At 50.9% G+C, this 22,842-nt stretch overlaps 10 protein-coding genes across 10 annotated transcripts; 3 read left to right on the top strand and 7 right to left on the bottom strand.

Moving 5' to 3' along the window:
• Nucleotides 1–148: 148 nt before the first annotated feature.
• NCS54_00870300 (Fungal-trans domain-containing protein) lies at nt 149–3,686 on the top strand (the record flags this gene model as incomplete). Its single annotated transcript, XM_053154078.1, has 14 exons — nt 149–415; nt 545–1,063; nt 1,113–1,348; nt 1,396–1,654; nt 1,708–1,730; nt 1,778–1,850; nt 1,904–2,202; nt 2,259–2,327; nt 2,381–2,522; nt 2,572–2,709; nt 2,762–2,833; nt 2,887–3,423; nt 3,475–3,540; nt 3,630–3,686. The coding sequence occupies 14 exons, from the start codon at nt 149–151 to the stop codon at nt 3,684–3,686; spliced, it is 2,757 nt and encodes a 918-aa protein (XP_053010053.1).
• Nucleotides 3,687–3,816: 130 nt separating this feature from the next.
• NCS54_00870200 (Hypothetical protein) lies at nt 3,817–5,172 on the bottom strand (the record flags this gene model as incomplete). The annotated part of the gene is made up of 4 exons (XM_053154077.1): nt 3,817–4,487; nt 4,561–4,662; nt 4,721–4,832; nt 4,888–5,172. 4 exons carry the CDS (start codon nt 5,170–5,172, stop codon nt 3,817–3,819), a joined length of 1,170 nt encoding a protein of 389 aa, XP_053010052.1.
• A 1,400-nt stretch (nt 5,173–6,572) lies between these two features.
• NCS54_00870100 (Hypothetical protein) lies at nt 6,573–7,421 on the bottom strand (the record flags this gene model as incomplete). Its single annotated transcript, XM_053154076.1, has 1 exon — nt 6,573–7,421. The coding sequence occupies one exon, from the start codon at nt 7,419–7,421 to the stop codon at nt 6,573–6,575; it is 849 nt and encodes a 282-aa protein (XP_053010051.1).
• A 1,275-nt stretch (nt 7,422–8,696) lies between these two features.
• NCS54_00870000 (Hypothetical protein) lies at nt 8,697–10,406 on the top strand (the record flags this gene model as incomplete). The annotated part of the gene is made up of 1 exon (XM_053154075.1): nt 8,697–10,406. One exon carries the CDS (start codon nt 8,697–8,699, stop codon nt 10,404–10,406), a length of 1,710 nt encoding a protein of 569 aa, XP_053010050.1.
• A 1,369-nt stretch (nt 10,407–11,775) lies between these two features.
• NCS54_00869900 (N-acetyltransferase domain-containing protein) lies at nt 11,776–12,623 on the bottom strand (the record flags this gene model as incomplete). Its single annotated transcript, XM_053154074.1, has 2 exons — nt 12,236–12,623; nt 11,776–12,179 (listed from the first exon to the last, which is right to left on the bottom strand). Exons 1-2 carry the CDS (start codon nt 12,540–12,542, stop codon nt 11,776–11,778), a joined length of 711 nt encoding a protein of 236 aa, XP_053010049.1. The 5' UTR covers nt 12,543–12,623.
• Nucleotides 12,624–13,106: 483 nt separating this feature from the next.
• NCS54_00869800 (Hypothetical protein) lies at nt 13,107–14,482 on the bottom strand (the record flags this gene model as incomplete). The annotated part of the gene is made up of 4 exons (XM_053154073.1): nt 13,107–13,766; nt 13,833–14,066; nt 14,122–14,226; nt 14,291–14,482. The coding sequence occupies 4 exons, from the start codon at nt 14,480–14,482 to the stop codon at nt 13,107–13,109; spliced, it is 1,191 nt and encodes a 396-aa protein (XP_053010048.1).
• A 1,046-nt stretch (nt 14,483–15,528) lies between these two features.
• Nucleotides 15,529–17,295, top strand: NCS54_00869700 (Hypothetical protein; the record flags this gene model as incomplete). Its single annotated transcript, XM_053154072.1, has 4 exons — nt 15,529–15,666; nt 15,730–15,800; nt 15,864–15,977; nt 16,050–17,295. 4 exons carry the CDS (start codon nt 15,529–15,531, stop codon nt 17,293–17,295), a joined length of 1,569 nt encoding a protein of 522 aa, XP_053010047.1.
• Nucleotides 17,296–17,328: 33 nt separating this feature from the next.
• On the bottom strand, nt 17,329–18,825 carry NCS54_00869600 (Hypothetical protein; the record flags this gene model as incomplete). The annotated part of the gene is made up of 3 exons (XM_053154071.1): nt 17,329–18,237; nt 18,289–18,468; nt 18,529–18,825. 3 exons carry the CDS (start codon nt 18,823–18,825, stop codon nt 17,329–17,331), a joined length of 1,386 nt encoding a protein of 461 aa, XP_053010046.1.
• A 1,238-nt stretch (nt 18,826–20,063) lies between these two features.
• NCS54_00869500 (Stress-response A/B barrel domain-containing protein) lies at nt 20,064–20,492 on the bottom strand (the record flags this gene model as incomplete). The annotated part of the gene is made up of 3 exons (XM_053154070.1): nt 20,064–20,136; nt 20,194–20,416; nt 20,474–20,492. The coding sequence occupies 3 exons, from the start codon at nt 20,490–20,492 to the stop codon at nt 20,064–20,066; spliced, it is 315 nt and encodes a 104-aa protein (XP_053010045.1).
• Nucleotides 20,493–21,490: 998 nt separating this feature from the next.
• Nucleotides 21,491–22,634, bottom strand: NCS54_00869400 (Hypothetical protein; the record flags this gene model as incomplete). Its single annotated transcript, XM_053154069.1, has 6 exons — nt 22,539–22,634; nt 22,345–22,488; nt 22,243–22,296; nt 21,904–22,195; nt 21,555–21,856; nt 21,491–21,499 (listed from the first exon to the last, which is right to left on the bottom strand). Exons 1-6 carry the CDS (start codon nt 22,620–22,622, stop codon nt 21,491–21,493), a joined length of 885 nt encoding a protein of 294 aa, XP_053010044.1. The 5' UTR covers nt 22,623–22,634.
• Between the last annotated feature and the right edge of the window lie 208 nt (nt 22,635–22,842).

The raw sequence follows: 22,842 nt of genomic DNA, 5'->3' as shown, positions 1-22,842 counted from the left end.
TGGCATTGATTTGCCCCCGACTCGTGACCCAATTCGTTTACCCCCACCCATCATCTCCGGTCCGTCCATTTTAGCAACTCATCATCTCAACACGGCCGACACCGACGACCGGAGAAACTGTGAATCAGCCCATTGCATCGGACGCAACATGCGACGCCTCCGCGACGACGATGACGATAGGTCCGAAGAGGGATTCAGAGCCCGGAAGCAGCGCAAACAGCGCCCGTGTTTCAGTTGCGCAGGTGAGACGAGCTTTGGTGGTGTCCGAGCCGGGCATGGGAGGCTGGCTAATCTGGGGAACCTAGAATGTCGGAGACTCAAGATGAAGTGTGATCGACAAGGTGAGGACCATTGCCTATCACTGTACCGTGCATTTTGTGAGATTATCCAGAGGCTAGAATCGTGCTACAGTGCCGTGCTCCAATTGCCTTCGTCGACACCGAGTTGAATTTTGCGTTGCCGCTACGAATAACCCAGGGACCTCCAAGTCAGCTCTACACTCCATCCTCTTGTGTAAATCAGATATCATTGAGCTAAATGAAAGTACAGTAGCCAAGATCCTGCTGCACAGTCGGGGCACCAGAAGGATTCTCAGAATGATCAATTCCAGGAGGCCCAACAACCCGAACCTCAAGGTTGCGCTGGTCTCCAGGATCAGCAGCAAGGCTACCAAGGACCTCTCGAGACGAACACAACTCGCCACGAAAATGCTCAGCCGTTTGACCCGAACTTAAATCAACATACCATAAACCGTTCGCATCACGTCCCTTCGCACTCCAACGCCGGCGATCCCAACCAAGTCAACCCTCTTACTCTTCTTGCCCACGCGCTCGAACCATACACTGCTCAGGCTCCCTCTCCTCACACTCCGGCTTCGGCGCCTTCTGGTAGGCTGGAGGAATCTGCACATAGCATCAATACTGGAACCAGTGCTTCCAGCAACCCTGCCCGCTATGCTGTCGAGGATGACCGGGAAAACGGCTCTTACGGCACTTTGATGCTGGGAAAGAGAGGTCGATCAAAGTATCTTGGCCCAACAGCAGGGAGTGAGTGGTTGAAAGAGGTAATATTCCCTTCTGTTTGATTAGTTCAAGCAAGCTTACTTGTCGTAGTCGGAAACACAAGATGTACCAGACACACCTTGTATGACGCGTGCCCCTTCCCCGGCGCTCCCCCAAGACTTGCTTGCCACCCAGCCCAGCGTCTTAAGTATTGGCACTACCATCGTCGGATTTCCCTTCAACGCGTCGCCGGCTCATATCAGTACTCGGGAGCTGTTAGCTTGCCTGCCGTCGAGAGACGAGGCATGGACCCTTGTAGAGTCATACTATCGCTATTGCGCCTGGCAGTGAGTGTTGCAGAATCGAAGACCTAGTTCGTGGCTAACAAGCGCAGTCACAATGTAGCTCCCAAACCATCGTTCGAGAAGACATTCGATCGAGTCTTTAAGCGTGCAGAAAGCGGTTCCTCTTCTCCACCCATAAATGCCCAGGAGATCGCACTTGTCTTCATCATCATGGCCCAAGGAACCATGTTCAACATCGAGATGCCCAATTGTGATTCGTCTGCTGAAGAATGGCTACACCTTTCGGAAAGAGCGTTAGTGAAAGGAGAGTTTCTGTCAAATAATACCGTCGCTGGACTGCAAACTCTGGTAAGCTTGTGCTGAACCTATGGCTGGCTTTTGATCCACGGCTAATGTTGTAGCATCTAATGGCGCACCTACGATTGTACGTAGATTCCTCTGATCACTCTTCTAGTGCTGACTTGTGAGCAGGCAACTTGATGAAGGCCGACGCGGTGATAGTGCTTGGCCGCTATGGGGTTTGGTCATGCGTTTGATCCAAGCGGTATGCATTGCTTTTCACTTCGGGCCCTGCCTAAAACTGACAAGATTGGACAGATGGGTATGCATAGGGACGGTGATCGCTGGAATCTGCCTCAAGACGTTGTCGAGGAAAGACGTAAAGTATTCTGGGAGTGTAATTCTGCCGACATATTTCAGGCGCACTGCTTCTCACGACCGTATGTCTATAATCTCTGTATATCTACACCTCAATCCTATTCCAAGGCTAAGACTAGATACAGATCCGCCATCAATCCCGAGCATTGCGATACAGCTTTCCCATCCGAGCCAGTTAGACCCAACGGAGAAAAGAGCTACTCGATCCTCCGGTTTGAACTGTCTCAAATTTCCTCAGAGTGAGTCTGCATTTTGGATCATCCTTGTGTTACAATGGAAGCTCACTAGACCTCAGGATTCTCAATATGGCCATGAAGGTGCGGAGGCCGGCATATTCCGAAGTTACCGATCTAGACCTCAGACTGTAAGTACTAGGTATTCTACAATGACATGTTTCCTAAAGCTGAATGGCCACAGTTCCGAGTTTGAGCACAACATCCCCTATTCTCTCCGCTGTAGAGCAGCACTGTTGGCTACTCCGTCCCGCTACCCTCAACTTGAAACCGCGATCAGTGCCTCTCCAGAACCATCTCGCATGTCGCTTACCATTTCTTTCCAGGTTAGTAGCTTTTTCCATAAAAGATGCCGCGCTCACCTGACATAAATAGCAAACAAACCTCGCCTTGAATGTCTCCGAGACCATCATCAACCTTCACCGACCTTACTATGCGAGAGTACTCCACGACGCCGACCACGGCGAGTCAGTATACAAACCGTCGTTCTACATTGTAATAGAGCGCTGTGCCGTAAGAACATGTGTCAAGTACCGTCTACCGATGACGAGCTAATAATGAGCAGATAATTATCAGTATTGTCACCGACATCCACACCCGCTTCCCGGCGGTCACCACTAGGCAGTGGAACTTCTGGGTGAGAAATTGTATATCTTTGCCATGTGCTAATAATGCTTACATTTACACCAGTATCATGTCTTTGGTTCAGCCTTATGCCTTGGTACGTTGGTCCTGCGCGACCCGGCCAACGTCATGGCTAGTTTCGCTCTTACGCAAATCGATGCCGCCATTAGCCTATTCACCTCACTCCTCCAGCATGGCGCCCACCCTCTGCGCTACAAGCGTAATTTGCAGTGGCTTTTGAATTTGCGCACTCGTGCTTTATCAAAAATCTCGTCCGTATCCGCTTCGCAGAGGGGCAATTCGCGGCGAGACACCGATGCGGCTGGACAGAAGGATGGTGAGGACGGCGACGGTGATAGAGAGGACGATGAGGATGTCGAGTTGCTCGGTTGGCGTACCAGGCTCATTGAGCGTATGGGTCAAGGACACCAAAAGACGATCAGGACCATTCGCCTTTCTGAGACCCCATCCGTGTCACCAAACATGAACGTCACGAGCATGTCTGTGAATAATTTCAATCCTCAAGGTCAGATGGGACTCTCCGATATGGCCAACTCGAACCCATCTCTGCCTGCGGTGAATCTTGATTCGACAAATGAACTAGTAAGGTGTAGCCTTGGGGACTTGAACGTTCTGAGCTGACATGCTTCACAGCTACATGACTTTTGGGATCCCCTGCTTCTGCAAGATGTCTTTGGCCCTTCTCAAGATCACCAAACCGTAAGTCAAGCCTTTTCCGCCTATGGCACTTGTCATTTGTCTAATTTTGCTTTGGCATTGGCTTCTGATGTCGCTTACACACTTTACAGTCCTTGATGAATACATGGTGGGACAATATGCCCAATCCATCTCAATCACGGGGATGATCATAGACCCATGATATGTCGATATGAAAGGGTGCAAAAAGAATATTCATTTGCCTTATAATTCTGCTTTTGATGATACAAAATCCAGGGTCGAAACTGGCCAATGGTCCAACACTGTTCATTACCTATCCTAATGTGCCCCATTCACCTTGGGTGTCCCCAAGATGGGTCGGCCTTCGTCGTCAAAGTAAACAGGGACACCATTTCGGAAAGAATACTGCAGAGCAGTTGCGATCTTAGCAGCCTCGTATGCATCTTCGGGTGTGCATGTAAGAGGCTTGTCGTCGAGGACAGCAGTTGCGAACTCGGCAAGATCGTTCAAGAAGGACTTGTCGTAGAGGACAAACGCATCGGGAGTAGTGGCTGTTCGTACACCGTGGGCATCACGAACCTCGACGCGGTTAATGGTGGAGTTTCCGTTGATGACAGAGTGTGCCTTTGTACCGCATACGCGAGTGGTGCTTTCGAAACCGTTCGTGAGGGTGCGCCCCAAGTGGGAGGTGAGAACTTTGCCGTTGGCGAATTCAACCAACGCCCACCCGTTATCGCAGTCTCCATACTCAGCAAGCTTGCCATACACAGCCTGTTGTCCCATCGCAACGACGCGGTTGACCTGTTTCTTGGGGTTTGAGAGTCCTGACTTGACGTCGAGGTAGTACCGGCCGATATCGATCTGTTGAGTCACGTCGCCGTCAGCAATGCTGTCCCAGCCAAGAGCTATGTAGTTGAGAAGGCTTACATCATGGACACCCATGTCGACAAAGATGCCTCCAGATTGAGCGGAGAAGGTGACAAAAAATCCTGAAAGCACGGTCAGTTTGACTGTTGCATGAAAGGAAGGAAAATGTGAAGCAGGGCTTGCTAGAAAGCTTACCTGTAGGATCCTGCTGGTCGAGGCAGTTGGTTTCGACGGCGTGAATCTCGCCTAGCGAGCCACTTTCGACCAACTCTTTGGCGGCACGGTATGAATCATCATCTCGATGCAAGTTAGCAACATGAGTTGACACCCGATCATAGATATTGATACAACTCACATCGTCGGCAGAAAGGAACAAGGAACTTGAGCTCAGGCTTGGACTTTGCCTTGGCAAGGACCTCTTCAGTAGTGATGACATCGACAGAGATGGGTTTCTCGCACATGACATGCTAGGAGGCTGTTAGGTCTCCATTGAACTCAATCCTTCAAAAAAGAAATACTGACCAGACCGAGATCAAGACCCAAAATGATCAAGGGAGCGTGTGTAGCGGTTGCTGTAGAGATGAGGACAGCCTGAGCACCACTGTTCTTCATACAATCCTCAGGATCGGCATAGTACTTGACAGTGGGAGGTAGGTTCTCAGCCACCCACTTGTCGCTACCCGGCTTTGTGTCACAGGCCGCAACTAGCTCAATGCGAGGTTGTTGGAAGGCCAGAATACGAGCGCGGATGGCACCGAGACGGCCGAGACCAATCAAGGCAATCTTGAGACGAGGTTGCGAGGCCATCTTGCGTATGTGTGTGTGTACGTAAGTGAGGGAAGCACGAGAAAAAGGATAGAGGGAGGGTGCGTATGGTATGATTCAGGCAAATTCTCGAACGATTCAAATACCCCAGAATCTCTTTTATTATTGTCGGTCGATGTTCTCTGTCGACAAAGCCATCGGGTAGATCAAACAAAATCCGGGGTTGGTTCCGCTCCGTTTCCCCCGATCTGTTCCCTAATCCCGGCGAAAGGCGAGCGGCATCTCCGCTCGTTTGTGGGGAGTATCCAACCAACTTGGGCGTCTGGAGGTCAGCTGGAGCATCTAGAACACCTTGACCCCTCATATTCCCCTCAATCATGGATGTCCGACTCCTCCTTTCCATCAGGTTTCATCCGACGGTTGAAGCTGGAGTCTGCTATGTCCGATCTTAGCACCCACACTAAATCCACTCGCACTAGCCTTGTTGAACATAAGACAGCCACCTCAAATCCACCTGAAGATTATTATGTCCGATCTACTATGCCGAGGACTTCCATCGTCTAGAAGCTGGCTTTCGAGACTACTTGAATGACCAAGAGTGGGAGCTTGGTTACAAGAGTGTGTTGGCTTGTATCTCGGATCTATCATAGTCTAGTGGTATCCAGACTTTCATGATACGCGCAACTATGGCACACTGTTTTCCTGCCCCTCTGTCACTCTCTGGGCCAAACTCGGTGAATTGCAACAGAACTCTACACCAAGCCATGACGGTGCAAACGATCCCAAACAAAACAATATTCGTTGTCAGCGGCCCAGCTGGCTCCGGCAAGTCGACAGTCGCAACCTACGTCTCTCAGCAATCCGTAATCCCGTATCTTGAAGGGGATGATGTACACCTTCCCTTCTCTCTTGACTAGATATCTATTTCTCAAGACATGCACTGACGTACCTTATGCAGTTCCACCCCCCGGCCAACATCGCTAAGATGGGCAGCGGCATACCATTGACTGATGGCGACCGATGGGACTGGCTAGTCACATTGCGCAACGCGGCTACTGAACAGCTAAAAACTTCAAACGCTGTGATTGTTACCTGCTCTTCATTGCGACGCAAATATCGGGATGTCTTCAGAGTGGTTCCCTATCATGACCCAACCGTGCAACTATGTTTCATCTACCTCAAGGTTGGCGAGGAACATCTACAAGCAAGGGTCAGAGCACGTGGGGGCCACTATATGAAGGAGACTATGGTACGCAGCCAGTTGGAGGATCTCGAAGAGCCGGCCGGCGACGAAGTTGATGCAATCACGTTTGATGTGCAAAGAGACCCAGCAACGGTCTGTAAAGATGTTTTGAATCGGATTCGGACAATAATTCATTAGCACAAAAAAGCATGAGGCGATGGTAATTCAAGTTGAATAAACTTCTGGTGGACCAACTATGTTAGATAACCGCGATACTTCCTCCATTCGCGCTGATCTTACTTCCAGTGACCCATCTACCTTCTTTACTGCATAGAAATCCCACCACGTCAGCCACATCCTCGGGCTTGCCCAGGCGTGGTAGGACTTGCTTTCCTACCCAAAACTCTTGCAATTCTTCCCACATTTGCTGTCCATACTGCTGGACTCCTCCGGTCTCTGTCAGACCCGTGAGCACACTGTTGGCCGTGGTGCCAGCCATGAAGTCGAAGGCGGCGTTTTTCCCCCCAAAGGCATTGGCATATGAGCGAGCCATAGCCTCGTTGGCTGCTTTGGTTGAGGCGTAGATGGCAACGGCGGGCTCGCAGTTGACGCTCTCGGCGCTACTGAGAAAGATGATTCTGCTCTCTTTTCTGAAGTACCGTCTCTTGACCAACTCATCTACTACCAGTGCCGGTGTCCGAATGTTGCAGGTCAGCAATTTGTCCAGTGTCATTGCCTCGAGCTCGCCAGGGAATGTGCGGTCCGTTACGGCGGCATTGTTGATAAATATGTCCAAGTTTCCGTCAAATTCCCTCTTGATTGCATCCGCCACCTTGATGTGCGCTTCCGGATCTTCCAGGGAGACGATTTGGTGAGCTATCTTTGGAGGCTGGAGGTTCAAATGCCCATAGACAGACTCGACCTCGCCGCGCAATTCATCGATGTGCTTGCTGGCAGTTGTAGACGTGGCCAAGATTCCTACACCGCGTTTGGCAAGATGCAACGCAATTGCATAGCCGATGCCTCTGCTTGCTCCTGTGACAATAGCCACTTTCCCCGCGAGATCTTGCCGGTGGTCAAGAGATGGTGGGTTTTGATGGTCTGTCATCTTGCGTTCGAGGGCTGTTAGCATGAGACAGGCGCTGAGTCTCTTGTGATAGTGGCTTGTAGAAGATGCTGAAAAGCCAACACCCACGTTTAACAAACGAGGCTCGAAACAAGCTTTTATGAACCCATCTCCTCCCGTTCGAGCCGGACTACTCGCCGAAGAAAGATGCGAGCGGGGGTGGTTTTAAGTCCGATGCAGAAGACCGGTGACGTCGGAGGAATCTGAGCGGGGTAGTGAAGCATTGTCTCGTTTCCAGTTTTCACCTCAAGTTCTCCTCGCTTCAACCTGGCACTGTCTCACAAGACGGTCAACTAAATACGATTGAGGATTATCTCAAGAATACTTCTGTTTGGACATCCCCAGTGACAGTTACGGAACAGGTCATCGGTCACAAGAATAAAGTGCATACTATCAATATCTGACTGCATTAAACATAACCCAGTTATCTCGACTCCGTATGACTATTGCTATAGGAATTCAAAAATAAAGAAGATGAGTCTTGCGGTACAAGATACCACCTTCGCTTAGATCCACCTTTCCTTGGGTAGGCATATTGAGACTAGATCAGACCTTACTGCCGAGCTTGCCAGTTAGCTAAACCTCCATACCAGAATGCCTATCCGCCAGTTGAAACAGAGCTACACCACCATCGTTAGTGGAGTATTATCGCGCGATCTTGGCCACAAGATGTCTGGCTGTTGAATATGAGCTGTTTAATGAAAAGCCTTGTCACCCTTGCCTCATTTCCTAGGTAAGGAAGCAGGGGTGTGCTGGAGGCTGGTTGGATGGACTGCTGATATAACTGTACAAGCGGATTGAAAGTTAGGTACGCTCCCTATATTTGATGATAAAACTTCACTTATTATTTGTTCTTGCAAATTCACAAACCCACTTTCTTCTTTTCTTTTCTTTCTTTCTTTTTTGCGAATTTGTGTAGCTTGGTGAAGCTGCCAAGAGAAGTCATCCGCCACAACGATAAAGAAGGGGAATCGATACATGCTGGCGTTCAAACCCAATACCGAAAACCACCACAGCCTAGAAACAAAACCACACAAGCCAATCCACGGAACCCCTTGCAATCTTGGAGCTCAAATCCGCGGCTCTGAAGACGCCATGTGATTGGCTTCTTCGTATGCGCCGACCCGGCCTGACTCATGTGCCCTGCGCCCCATTGGCCGAGGGCATACGAGGATTTCCTAATCGGGCTTTTGACAAGATCGTCGGTTATGCAATCCTGCCTCATGTCATCTGTGAAAGCAGGCAGCGACGGCTCAAATGGTCTACGTGGAAGGTATAAAGGGAGCTCTCAGGCTCATATTCCTCTCCTCTCTTCTTCACCTCCTTCAACCTACTGAGTTTGACATGATGGACTCTCATCCCTCACCCAGCATGGAAGACGGCGTCATGGGCCAGGGCCTCTTCATCGGGCTGTTGGAGATGCTCTTCCCCGGCCTGACATACCTTCCATACCTTGCCGCCTTCAGCTTCCTCGTCAAGTACATCCTCGAGTCCTGGTCTGAATCCATAACTGCCCGTTTCATCTCAACCATTGAGATTCGTGCCCAAGACGAGACCTACAACTTCCTCATGAACTGGGTTTCCCGAAACAGCCTCTCGCAGGACAACTACCGCCTGCATGCATCTACCACCCTCACCAACGAATGCTTCAGTTGGTCTGATGAGGGGCAAGAAAAGCGTGATGTCGATAACGACGATGAGGGCGACCCTGTGGCGAGACAAGTCAGTGACCTGCGACCCAGGGTATCAATGTATAATGCCAAGCCCCTGCACTGGACGCCGGCTTTTGGAACGCACTTCTTCCGCTATGAGAACCGCATCCTAGCTTTCACGAGGTCGCTCGAGAGTGGAAACTATACGTCCATGCCGCGACAGCCTGAAAGGCTCTCCATATCTTGCTTTGGACGAGACGCCACGGTGCTCAAGCGACTGCTCTATAACGCTCGCATTGACTTTCTGGAGAAGCAAAAGGGGAGAACGAGCATTTTCAGGGCGACCAAGATCAGCGAGGACGATGAGATGTCATGGACGCGATGCATGTCGAAAGCGACAAGACCGATGTCTACCATCGCACTTGAAGAATCTCTCAAACAAGGCCTAGTCAAGGACCTTCGCCGATATCTCGATCCCCAGACCAAGCATTGGTATGCTAACAGGGGTATCCCTTATCGCCGCGGCTATCTCTTCTCTGGCCCTCCGGGTACCGGCAAGACAAGTCTCACTCTTGCCGCGGCTGGACTAATGGGCTTGGATATTTACATGGTTAATTTGAACTCCCCCCGCCTGGATGAGGACAACCTCGCCTCGCTCTTTCAGTCGCTACCCTACTCATGTGTCGTGTTACTGGAGGATATTGATGCCACGGGATTGGCTCAGAAACGCGGCGTGGAGACGACGAACACGGGCTTCCAAAGGCGGAAGAAGCGGGATCGAGAACGCATCTCACTTTCGGGCCTGCTCAACACCATTGATGGTGTCGCGGCTCAAGAGGGCCGCATATTGGTCATGACTTCGAACCACACCGAGAATATCGATCCGGCGCTTCTCCGTCCGGGGAGAATTGACTTTACCATCAGGTTTGGGCTCGCTACTTCGGAGACGGCTATCACTCTCTTCACTCAAATGTATGATGCCCCGGACTTGGAAGGTGAAGATCCCGGGGCAGAGAAGAAGGCTATCAGCGGAGACGAAATGGCTGCGAGCACGTCTTTGAGATCCCAGGCACAGGAGTTTGGAAAGAAGATTCCCGATCTTGCTCTTAGCCCTGCTGCTATTCAAGGATTCCTCTTGACCCATCAAGAAGATCCCCATGGGGCTATTGCCGCTGTAGATGGTTGGGTACAACAAACCCTTACTGAGAAGGAAACCAAAGTCTCTACGCCCGAAGAGGTTTCTGAGTCTGGCGAAGACTCGGACTCCGAAGGGGATGATGTCGGCGATGAGGGCTCTAGTGTTCAGCCTTTTTGATGACTGGTGGTTGGCTCCAGGGTTATAAAGTCGAGCATGGAACTATTGGATGTAGCTAAGGGTGATTCTGATACATAGAGCCATGTCAAACATTGTGAAGGTGCAGCTATTGGGTTCTTTGTTATAGTCAAACCCCGGCCCTTGATGGGATAACTGCGCTAGTAGATAGTGAAGTCGCAGCAGAGTGACTGGCCTACTTCATGCAGCGTCACAGCAGGACATCACGGCCTCCGAAAATACCAATACTTCACTACTTTGTATGTCTATCCCAAAACACATGTACCTGCTTTTCGCTTATAGCCGTGTACGCTGGAGAGTTCACAGAGTCGCATCTAACGCCTCATTATCCTAATTACGAATTCAGGGGATCCAGATAAGGGAATTAAGAAGAATCTGATGCATGACCTCGCGACAATATCCTCTTCGGGCAGCTTGAACGGCACAGTTAACGTTTTGCTTCCGAGCCAGGGACGAGATAGCGGTTGAACTGTCATTCCTGGAAGCGTCCCCATCAGTGTTGCCTCCCGTACTAAGCGACAGAATTGGTGCGTTAGCTTGGGGGTGTCAACTCGAACGGAATCGCAGTCTTCCCAGATGACGTAGTGTCCTCATCAGGGGCTATGCCAGGTGCCGCTACCACTTTGACGGGAACAACGCCGGAAGAGACGTTTCCGGTGGCGAAGAGAGAATCCCTGCTTTGATAAAGGCTTGCGTTAGGGGATTGAAATCCTTGATGCGGGAGTTAATGGTGAACTCAACGTGCTTCCAGTTCGTCGTCGAGTGCCCATCCGATGACAGCAAGCGACGGGATAGTCTGAGGCCAGCGGTACCTTGACAGCAACAGTACCCTTGGCATAAGGTCGCTTCGCTGGTAACAAATCATACAACCACAAACCGAGATGAGACAGATGACATGTAGTAGGGTAGTACAGGGGATGATAGCTATGGTTGAGGCACTTGAGCTTTGGAGTTTTTCTAAACAAGTCAAAAGCTACCGTAGATTATTTCAAAATACATATGATCGATGCTTATCTAACTTGTGGCTGGCTGAAGCCCAGGGGCTGCAAGTATGAAGCCGCAGGCGACATTGCCAAACAGGTTAGTTGGTATGAGGTGAATCCTGAAGCGACAACCAGAGCCAATCATGAAGCTAGTTATTATATAATTATTAGATCCTTCAAAACCTGTCATTAGTGTCTACCCAAGACGAGTTAAAACCGAAATGGAAGGTCGGTTAGCACGGGCTGCCCATTGCGTAAGCTGGGCCTCGCCTCCAGACCTCACATGTTTCATTCCAAACCTGTCGTGAGGCTCCGTTCATGGTTTTGCGCGTCGTCAAGGGTCTAAAAAGAATGTCTTCGTAGACTTCCTATTTAGACTTGGGCCATTTCCAGAACATATTAGCACCTTCGGTGTCTGCTAGAGGATTTCCCTCGCCCTGTCTAGCGCAGCCATATTGCTCGTTAAACCCACATTTGGTGTAGAATTCGTCCTTGCCCAAGGCGCTAACCACGGAAGCGCAGATCCCCTCGGCCTCGGCCTGTTCGAGTCCCCACTGCACAAGCTTCTGTCCTACTTTCTTCCCCTGCAAGTCTGGGCGCACTGCTAATCCTTCGAGGTACCACGTTTCAGCGCGCTTGCCGCTCCATATATCTTCGAAGTAAGGGTACGCCCGCTCTATGATGTCCTCTTCCTTGGGGTCACTTGCGCGGTTAGGCCAGATCAAAGCATGAAGCTTCATGGCAACAGAAGACAGAGGCTTGAGCAAGTTTCCTGGACAATGGCTTAGCTTGGATCAACTAAATGCACCATCAGAAACAAGAACTCACGAGGATCCAGGGCCCAACACTCCAGCTTTCGGCCACCGTCTCCCAATCTCGCCCATTGCGCAATCCCAGCAATAACGTCCCGACCACTATCATCTTTTTTCACGGCGACAAGCCATCTCCATCGGTAGTCCCAAAAGTTGACGCGTGCCCGCCGCAGCCAGTATAGGTCTACATCGTCAGGATGCTCGTTGCGATGAGGGTGTATAAGCTCGCCAAACAGGTTATCCTCCCAAAATGCCCGTGCCATCACGTGGGCAATCTCCGGGAGTTCCGAGTAACGTGCATCGCGTAAAACAATCTCAGACATGTCTTGCACGAGTATCCGTACCAGGTGAATGTTGTTGTAGGGTCGATGGTTAAATGGTGTGGCTGGGGAGCGTGTCGTTCTCCTGATGATGACCTTTTATTTTCACATGCATCTTCTCTACATATATTGTAATGCAAGTTTTAGGGGACTTATACCCTCTTCAAGAATTGGCCAGTCACTCGGCAAAATTCCACTCCCCTGACCTGAAGTGGTAGCAGTGCGCGATTTCAGGGATCACCCTTCGTGTCACTGCATCCGACTGGACCGGGGCGTTTATGCCCTGGTCACCCGGCCGCTGCCGAACCTGGTGAAGTTGCCAACGTCGGAGGTGTTTCCGCGAGTCTGGCCACGCCCATGGCCAGGCTCATCAATCAACTTTTACTTTTCTCCCATGCTAATTAGCGGAGCCCTTCGACATGGCTGTTGGCGCTAGAAGACGCTGCAGCTGGTGACATGGAAGGTGATGAAATGGAAATCTGTTCTATGAACCCATGCTTTTCCCGTCCCTGTAAACCTTCGCCCCATCTAGTGCGCTCGTTACCTATTGACCAGCAATTCTACGGTTTATGTGTGACCCTCGTACGTGACCTGCCACGCAACCTCCTTGTTGATAATCATCTCTTGACTACCAGTCCTGGAGATTTCCTCTTCTTCTGATATGTTGTCTCGAATAGTATTCCCGTAGTTATTCGTCGCCGTTGTTTGCGTCGAGACTTGATCCGGCCTCCAGTTGTGCGGTCGACCACGGGGCTCGCTGTCGGAGTGGTGGACCCTAACGGAGGTCGATGTAACCCCGGCTGCCGCTGCAGACGTGGTAGCCTGGGAATGATCGTTTCCCAGTGACTGAAGTGCGTACACGTTGCTTGATCCGTATATGCTAAGGTCGAAGGCAAGCGGAAAGCCCATGCCTATAGAGAATGATTTCAAAAAGTTCTTCAAGTTCGGCACAGTAGCAGAAATCAGGGACCAAGAGATCATCGTTTGCTGGAAGAGTAGACTGTTCGTGACGGCGAATTGAGGCTCGGTCGCATCTGGGTACTTGCTGAAATATGCCAAATGAATGGCTGAAAGGGCGATGAGAGGTATGCGGAATGAAAATGCCATGGCGACCTGACATTTGCGGGCAAACGACATGCTGACAGACCAAGACAGTTGCACAACGAGGAGCCAGGTAAAGATCTCGGTCAAGATATCGATCGTCGTGACCACGGCCCAACGCGTAACCTAAAGTTGATTCTGTGGTTAGTTGTCTGACATCGAGGTCCCAGGAGTTACATGTCTCTTGCATACCTGGTTGGGGCATTGCTTGATGTTGTCAGGAGTCAACAAAGTATCGGCGCGGCAGTTGACGAGAAATGCCACGGAGGACCCTATACCCCATACTACACTGATCACCATGAGGCCGATACAAAATATTCTATTTTTTCCAGTCTTGGTGCCGATGATGCGAAGGACGAGGGCGAGGACAGAGCATTTGGCGAGGCTCAAGGATAAAACGCAGAGAATAACGGATGCGAGAGTGGACTGGTGGCGGATGTGTTAGCTGGTGAGAGTAGTAGAAGGGTATGGAGAGGCTCACTTTTGAAGATGTCGCCCATTGTTCCGGTGAGGTGATGGAGTTGTACTTGGCAAGGCCATGACTCAAGCCAACAAATATGGCAATCGATTGAGCTAATTGTAAGACCTAGGTGACCGCCACTTGGTTAATATCGACGCCAAATGCGCCTCAGATGGTGTCAGTCCCTTACCGTTGCTAAAGCAATCAAAATGTCATCGAACCCGAACATCTGGTACTTGATGTATGCCCTTGCAGTCGCCACAAGCGCGCTGTAGATCAGCGACAAGATCGTCACGATCCACAGCTGTCCGGCATGGTCGTTGAATGTAACAGGCGAGAACCGATGCGAGCCGTCCTCCGGCATTCCTATTTCTGGATTCATGGCTGGGGGAGAGCTGTTGGTCGGGTTGGGGAGAGGTGACGAGTTGACGGCATTTCACAATCGAGAAAGACGTGGAGCAGACATTCTCAAGCGACAATGCAAGTGTCTTAATTTGTTTTTTTTTTGCTTTCATCATTGCGGCGTGGCTCATCCAGGCAGGTCGGTACAAACAACACCGGCTTGACAGGTTGTGAAAACTCCGACGCCCATTAACGAATGTTCGAAGGTTCGAACTAATGCTCCAGGACGACGCCATTGGTATCCAGGCCCCTGGAATCAGGTCAGACAGCAGCCTGTCCTCATCCCGGTTAAATGCAGAGTTTGCCTTTTTCATACGAGTCCAGGGTGCGAAGGATTTTCTAGTTCGTGATGGAAACGGGGGTGCGTGGGTGCGTTGCACCATGCTGCGCCAAACAAAAGCAACAAGATCCATCGTATTGGCTGTCCTGCTGCATGGATTCGCCCGAGTCCTTACGGAACTTTAATAAGACATGAACCAACACCTCCGAGTGTTCCTTCGCTTAGATACCCCGTACCGGACACCCGAAAGTCGTGGGGAATAGCCGTGCTAATCACTGAGGGAATGGCGATCCCCCATCTGGTCATAGCTCCGGGCCGTCCAGGGCGACCCAACCACCGGCATCTGGAACTCTCCCGACAGCTTTGACTTGCTTTTTTACCCTGAAGGATGGCCCCTTACCACCTGCATGATGCTACACCATGGTCCCACAACTGCCTGTGGCACAGCACAGGGACCAGGATGAACACGCCGTGCACCAGGCAATGTGGGAGGACTCGAGCTGATGGGTCATATTCGCGTCCGGGTGAAAATGCCGTGATCCCTACCTGATCATTGCAGTTCCTCTCTTGTGGCTGTCTGGTCATGCATGACTACCGCGCGATCCCCCGTTCTTGCATGATTTTCCCGCTCAAACCCGGTTGCAGCTTCATATTCACCTCGTTCGTTCTCTTCCTTTTCTTTCTTTTCTTCAGTTATTTCTGGTAAAACTTGGTGCTGTCACAAGTCACCGGGAAACATCTCCAAGATGTCAATTGGCGACAAAGAATCCCCCGGCGCCCACGATGCTGCCATTGGCCTCAACGAAGACCATGTTGACGAGAAAAGAGGAAACGCGGCCGATCGCGCCGACATGTACCGTATGGGCAAGGTCCAAGAAATGAGGGTTCGTACACGCAGCTTTTGGTATCTCCTTCCGTTGGAATTGAGTTGACACGACATGGCATAGAGAAACTTTCGCTTCTTGTCCATCTTTGGGTTTTCCATGATTCTAATGGCGTCGTGGGAGTTTTCTCTGAGGTAAGTTGTGCTCCGAAAGGCGCCATGGGCCGTTCATCAACTGACCAAGCCTGCTACTCAAAGTGTTTCTACCATCGGACTTGTCAACGGTGGCACCGCTGGATTGATCTGGATGTTCTTCGTCTGCTGGGTAGGCTTCCTGCTGGTGAACACGTCCATGGCCGAGATGGCTTCAATGTGAGTCGCGCCCAATCTGAGACACCGCTCGACACACCCATGGCGGCATTACTGACGCAAACCTTCCTGCAGGGCCCCAACGACCGGAGGTCAGTATCATTGGATCTCAGAATTCGCGCCGCCCCAACACCAAAAGTTCATTAGCTACCTCATGGGATGGATGTGTGTGCTCGGCTGGCAGACTTCGTGTGCCTCTTCGTCCTTCATTGCCGGCACCCAGATCCAAGGCCTTGTCGTCCTGAACTACCCGAACTACGTCCCCGAGCCCTGGCACGGCACGCTCCTTACCATTGCTGTTGCTGCTTTCTCGGTCCTCTTCAATACCTTCCTGGCCAGGAAGCTACCCTTGATCGAGGCACTGGTCCTCATCATTCACATCTTCGCCTTCTTTGGCATCCTCGTCACTCTCTGGGTTCTTTCCCCGACAGCCGACGCCAAAGCTGTGTTCACTGAGTTCACTGATGGTGGAGGCTGGGGCAGCCTGGGAGGGTCGACCCTCGTTGGTATTCTTGCGGGCATTCTCCCACTGCTGGGTGCAGATGCTGCCGTCCACATGTCCGAAGAGTTGCGCGATGCCAGCCGCACACTGCCGCGTTCCATGATCATGACCACAGTCTTCAATGGCGCTTTCGGATGGATCATGGTTATCACCTATTGCTTCTGCATTGGCAACCTCGAGGAGGTCATCACGTCACCGACCGGCTATCCCTTCATGCAGGTCTTCTACAACTCGACCAAGTCGGCGAGCAGTGCTACCGCCATGGCATCCTTCATCGTTGCCATGACCGGCTTTTCTAACCTGACCATGGTAGCCACGTCGTCACGTCAACTCTTTGCATTCGCACGAGACCATGCTGTTCCATTCAGCCCTTGGTTCTCCAAGGTCCAACCCGGATGGGACGTGCCTCTCAATGCCATTCTGACGACCTTCCTCATCTCTAGTCTCCTTTCCCTCATCAACATCGGCTCGGCTGTCGCACTGAACTCGATCACATCCTTGGCGACAACATCACTTCTCTCGAGCTACATCGTCTCCATTGGCTGCATGATCTGGCGACGATGGACCAACAACCCACTTCTCTGCGGAAAGTTCTCTCTTGGTCAGTGGGGTCTGGCCATTAACATCGCCTCCGAAGCCTTCCTGATTGTTATTTTTGTCTTGGCATTTATGCCTGGCAACCCCAACCCAACGCCCGCAGAGATGAACTGGAACATCCTGATTTACGGCGCTGTTGTTGTCTTCTCCTTGATCTACTACTTCTTCCGTGGAACTGAACGTTACGAGGGTCCAGTTGCTTATGTGAGAAAACTTCAGTAATTAGGTGCTTATAATAGAGTCGTGACAATACATTTACTCTGATTTCAAGACCACTCTCTTGTACCTGGTGATCGGATACGGACCCTTCTTAGTCTTACCCTGCAGGATGATGTGCCACTCTCGCGAGCGCAAATCCCGTTCTTCCGGCACAAGATTCATGACAGAAACTCTTGGGCCCAGGATAACCTTGCCAAAGCCAGCTTCGTTTCTGGGAAGCCTTCCATCTGTTCCTGTCGGGGGTGACAACGACTTAAGATTTATGTAGTCGGCCATCTTCTTATCTCCCGTGGCCTGTGGGAAGCCTGGCTCAAGATAGAAGAACCACTCGAATTCAAGTTGCTCAATATCCCCAGGATGATCCAAGTCCACAGTCTTGCTTGCATCAAGAGTAATGGATGCCTTGGGAGGGACCACGATGTGCAGTGCCTCTGGGCCAACCGACCCGTTAACGTCGATCAAGGGTGGATGTGCCGCTGCACTGAAGTCTTGATGAAGCGACCATTGCATTCGAGCCGCAAAATCGTCCTGCGAGGCGTCTCTCCAGCGCCAGACGGTTGATTGCACGCTCATGTGTGGCTTCCCGTTGGGAGTTACCACCGTGTCGGGAGAGACTCCGTACTCAGCACTCAGATCATGGGCCCAAGTAATCCGGTTATATCGATCACCCCAGCCACCCCATCCAGGTCTCTCAGGATTTGATAGACCATTAGGAATAAGCCCCATGAAGCTAGGCGAGTCGCCCTCCATACCAAACTTGATGAGGGGGTACTCGGCCCCGAGAGGGCCAACACGGATGTCTGGTGTGAGCCATCCGTCCTGGACCTGGGTCATATCGGGTATGCCATTGTCTTCTGCGTTGATGCCGACCCACGTCGCAGCGAGAAACTCCCCAAATCCATGTATGCTGACAATGTATACAATGTTGGGCCAACGTTGGCGGATCTAGGGCCCGGTGTCATCTTGATCAGAGATGGAATAAACCCGACGTCGTGCTCGTAGCAGATCAGCCTCAGCTTTTGGCTTTGTCTGATCGATATGGTGCATAGCTTGCGCAACGACATTCGCGCCACCCCAAAGGCCGACGTATAGTGGCTCCTCAGACTCCTCGAGACTCTGAATAAGCCTTCTAGCGCCCTCACTCAATGGCTCCGAGAGAAATTTCCTGCCATAAACCTATTTCAAATGTCAGCGATCAAGACTTCCTGGCGTAGCCATATCGGGGTAGATACTCACTTTTGGGCTGGAAGACACTATCGCCAGCAACTGATCAGCCGGGGGGAACTGACAGTTGGGACTGACATGGGAATTCAAGTTATCAACAACTTTGCCGTATGCCCGGATAATTCTTTCCATGACCTCAGGATGAGTTTTCATTCTGCAGGCTGATCGAGGTGCTGGCACAGAGCCCCCAGACATCAAAGTGGTGGAGTAAAGAAGGAATCTGACGAGCGACATCTCATCGTCTGGTTCATTCAGAATGTCGGAGATCATAAAGGTTCGCGGTTTGTAGACCGCTGGTTCACCGGACATGGTGCCAATGCTGTCCGCTGCCGCCACTATGCAAAGAGTTGGAAAAGAGAATTGGTCAGGACTGAGAGGTAGTTTCCATGGGAGAATGAAGCGGGATGGGCAGATACAGAGCAGGCTGAGGAGGACCCTTTTAAGTTCTGCACGCATGACACGAGCAAGGACCTGTAATGAAATGCAGTTTGATCCTATTCCCCTTCATCAGTACGGGGATAGAAACTCGCTTAGATTTACCTCAAATGGAAACTAATAGTATGTTCTTCTCTTGAATGTCCAAGGCTACTACTTTCTGAACTCAGCTCCTCCCCTTAGGTAGCCAAGACCATGTCACAAGTCCGCGTATAGCGGCAGGGCTATTCTTGCTTGTTTTAGCCAAGGCAGACATCCGAGAAGCAATAAGTATTGGTAGTAGATTTAGCCTAATGAACCTCAAACACATCCACCAGCTGACACTGGCCTCAGGAAAGGGCTTACAGGCTTCCGTAAAATCGACAATTGGAGACTTCCCCGCCTCTACAACACTATCTCTTATCCCTTTTGAGCTTGCATGAGATATTAACCAGGCTTGTCATAGCCTGTAGCCTGTAGGTTTCACTGGACTTTCCTGTCAGGCGACGGGTAACAAGGAGACAGGGTAACGCTAATGAACGACAGGATGCAACAAACACAAACTGACAGGTGGCAATCCTAGCCTATGGAAGTAAAGTTGACAGAAATCAGGAATCCAGGCTAGGCCATATGCTGTGGTCAAGGGGGGGGGGGGTTCTTGAAACCCAAGACAACGGCGCAATCTGGTGCCGCCAGACAACAAGTTCTACTACCATTGAGTCCCTGCTGCAACCTCAGTAACAGTACCCATTTATCTAGATCCCAAGATGCCAGTCCTATTATAGACTCAATCAACTCCGGTGGCCTCTAAACGACCTCAAATCTTGGCCTGAAAAACCTTCACGTTGCATCTCTAGAGAGAATTTTGCACGTCACGTTCTTGCAGGAAAAGTAAGCGGCATGACGACACTAAAAGCCAGTGTGGATAATCATCATGCCTCTTATGTCTAAAATCCAACATGATGCGGCACAGGGAGTCTCTTTGAGCACGAGCATTACGCATGGAAGTATACAACATTGGGATGCAATGTTTTGGTTTCTATAGGCCCGAGACTGCATATGCGAATTTTACACTCCGTCTATTGAGCTACCCGCATTTCTAGACATTCAATACGTGCCATCCGCCTGCCGACCTAAGCGACGTCAGGCACCTCCAAGTCGTAGGCCAACGTCTCTGCAGCGATAGCTTCCCGAATCTTGTTGACCCTATTTACCCAGGATCAGTGCATATTCAATACCCCTACGAGTTGAACGAGAGCTTACACCTGATGTGCTGGGTGTGGACCGTAAGCGAGGACATCCGCTTCGGTATCCAACACAGCGATCAAGCCGAGATCGAAGCCTTGAGCACGGTGCGCAGTGCTCGCGAGCGGAGGACCGAACTCGAAGGATCTCAAGCCTGGCACGACGCCAAGCATGGCTTTACCAGCAGCGCGCATCTCGTCGATGCTTTGCTGAGGCACATTGGGCTTGAGTTTGAAGAGAACTGCGAGAGTTAGCACTGGGCTTTAGGGTCATGGTAGCCACTAGGAAGGAAACCTACCAACGTGGTAAATGGCCATGTTTCTGAACAATAATTGTGATCCTGGTAGTATGAGAGAGGTCTCGTGCGCATTGACGGTTTGATAGGGAGGTACCTAGGTAGACAATGTGAGGATGGTTTGTGATGGGTTGAGGAAAATAACGCATCTGTCATTGGTCAGAGGGAAGCCGAGTGAGGGGTCCACGTCCCCGACTGATTCCGTCATCTTCTCGGAATTCTATTGGGGAGATTGATGATTCATTGGGTCATCTCGAGGTTCGAGTATCACAATCGGGGGGTCTCATACTTACAGGCGAGTTGAACCTCTACCGATGTCCTGAATCACCAATCTGTCCAATTGTAAGTGATGTTACGCCCTGTTGTCGTCATGTGTGGGCAGCTGTATTCTTTGTGATCGTGGATTATGGGCTAGTTTTGGAGACGTCATCGATAACGAGAGAAATGAAATAGCATCTCTGAGGTCCGGTGGTAATGATGTAGCAGTCAATTTAACAGAGCGAACGGAACTTTGCTAGGCCATCTATCGTAATCAAGTGAGATTAACTCAAAACCCCAAGATAGGAATGCAATCTCGCGGAAATACACGCAATCTCTCTGCTTCAAGTCCCTGCTTCAACTTCAGCAAGAACACTAGGCAGCTGAATCCTAATCTGCATGTCCTCTCACACATTTAACCAACCAAACTCTTAGTTAGAGAAACATCCACCTTGTGCATCTCCGGAGAGAATTTGCACTTCGGCTTTCTGCAGGAACAATTGTGACCGTAGAAACAGGTGGCATCGCGACAATGCAGGCCAGTGTGGCAGGGTTCCATCCTGACTTGCCGTCGAAACACCAGCTTCTCCTCCTCCGATAATGGGCCATGGGAATAGACGCAGGCAGGGCTAGAACAAGACCCGACTAAGTGGTATGAACGACAATATCTCATGCCAGCCCTCCCCGTTTTGTGCTTCCAGCTATCCTGCGCTCGCTGGGGAGGTTCTCGCAGGCCCTCATCGATCCTTTGCCCTGCCATATTCACTCGGACTGCACTCTTGGCACCGTCACTTTCCCGAGGATCCGGGTCAGCCTTTGAGCCTACTGCAGTGGCCCAGGTCGGCGTGGTCGAAACGGGTACTGGCTGGGACGTGGGTTGAGGCTGACGTGTCTGTGGCCGCTCAGACTGTACCGGCCCATCCCTAAAGACACCATTCATTGCCATGGATTTGAAGCCCAGTTGGCGGAACTCGCGTCCAACACTAAACCCGTGAAGAAGAGTGACCCGCTCAACTACAGAATCGTCGCTGGCGTAATCTTCCAACAGTCGAACATAGGAGTTGTCATGACACGCTCCAAAGATGACATGGCGGCATGTGGGATTTCCGACAAACTGCTTAAACACACCTGGTTTGACATGAGCCAGTGCACGGTATATATCATGCAATACGCACCCTGAATCTTCTTATCTGCCCGGTCCTTGCCGCTTCCAACTAGGACGAAGTCGGTTGTCTCGGACGCCTGCGTAAAGTCTTTTGCGAAATCCAACAGATCATGAGATGTCTTGATGATGTTGGATGCAACGAGAAACTGCGATAGGCCAAGCTCATTGGCATAGGCCTTGACAACGATGGGGAGGTTCGCCAGCTTCGGCCTCTCTGATTGAAGAAAGGCACGAACTCTGTCTCGCAAATCGAGAGACGCCTTCCTTCCGCCATCGGTAGCTGAGTAGTATTCATCCTTGAACTGAAACCAGTCAGTAGCGCGCTTCGGCAATATTCCACAAAACGTACAATATACGAGTCGGCGTCGGCGTCAATCAGTACCAACACAAACGAGCTCTGGTCCTAAACTAGGTCAAACACCATCAATATGTATAAGCGACCAGCACGTACCATAGACCTCTGCAACCTTTCAAACTTGGCTCGCCATTCCTCTGCTTCCTGCTGGGAGAAACGCCTCGCCACCTTTTCGCTGTCGAGATCTCGAGTTGCGTCGCGGTACTTGCTGACGACATCTGAAAGTTGACCAGCAAAGCCCTGCGTTTTTTGAGTGAATGAACTGTAAAAGGCGAATGGGTTAAAATTACCTTGAGCCAAGCAACCCTCTCCTCTTCCGCGGCTTGAATAGCCGTCACGTGGGCCTCAAAGTCTTCCGCAAGATGTGCACTCATTCTCGTGGATGACCCCTCACAATTGCTTAGAAACGCAAGAAGCGCAACGTGAGAAGACAGGGAAACAAGTTCTCCAGGCACGTGATAAGAAATGGAATCTTGGAGAAAGTGGCTGCTTTGTTGGCCAACTCTCCATACATGTTGGTTACACAACAGGCGTGTGTCCAATAGGAGCACCTCTATAACCGCCAAAGGGCCGGTCAGGTTGCCTTGCGCGCAA

This window comes from Fusarium falciforme, chromosome 6 (assembly GCF_026873545.1).
Source record: "Fusarium falciforme chromosome 6, complete sequence".
Lineage (NCBI taxonomy): Eukaryota > Fungi > Ascomycota > Sordariomycetes > Hypocreales > Nectriaceae > Fusarium > Fusarium falciforme.
The sequence above is the reverse complement of the archived record's forward strand: the minus strand, read 5'-3'. Positions and strand labels throughout refer to the sequence as shown.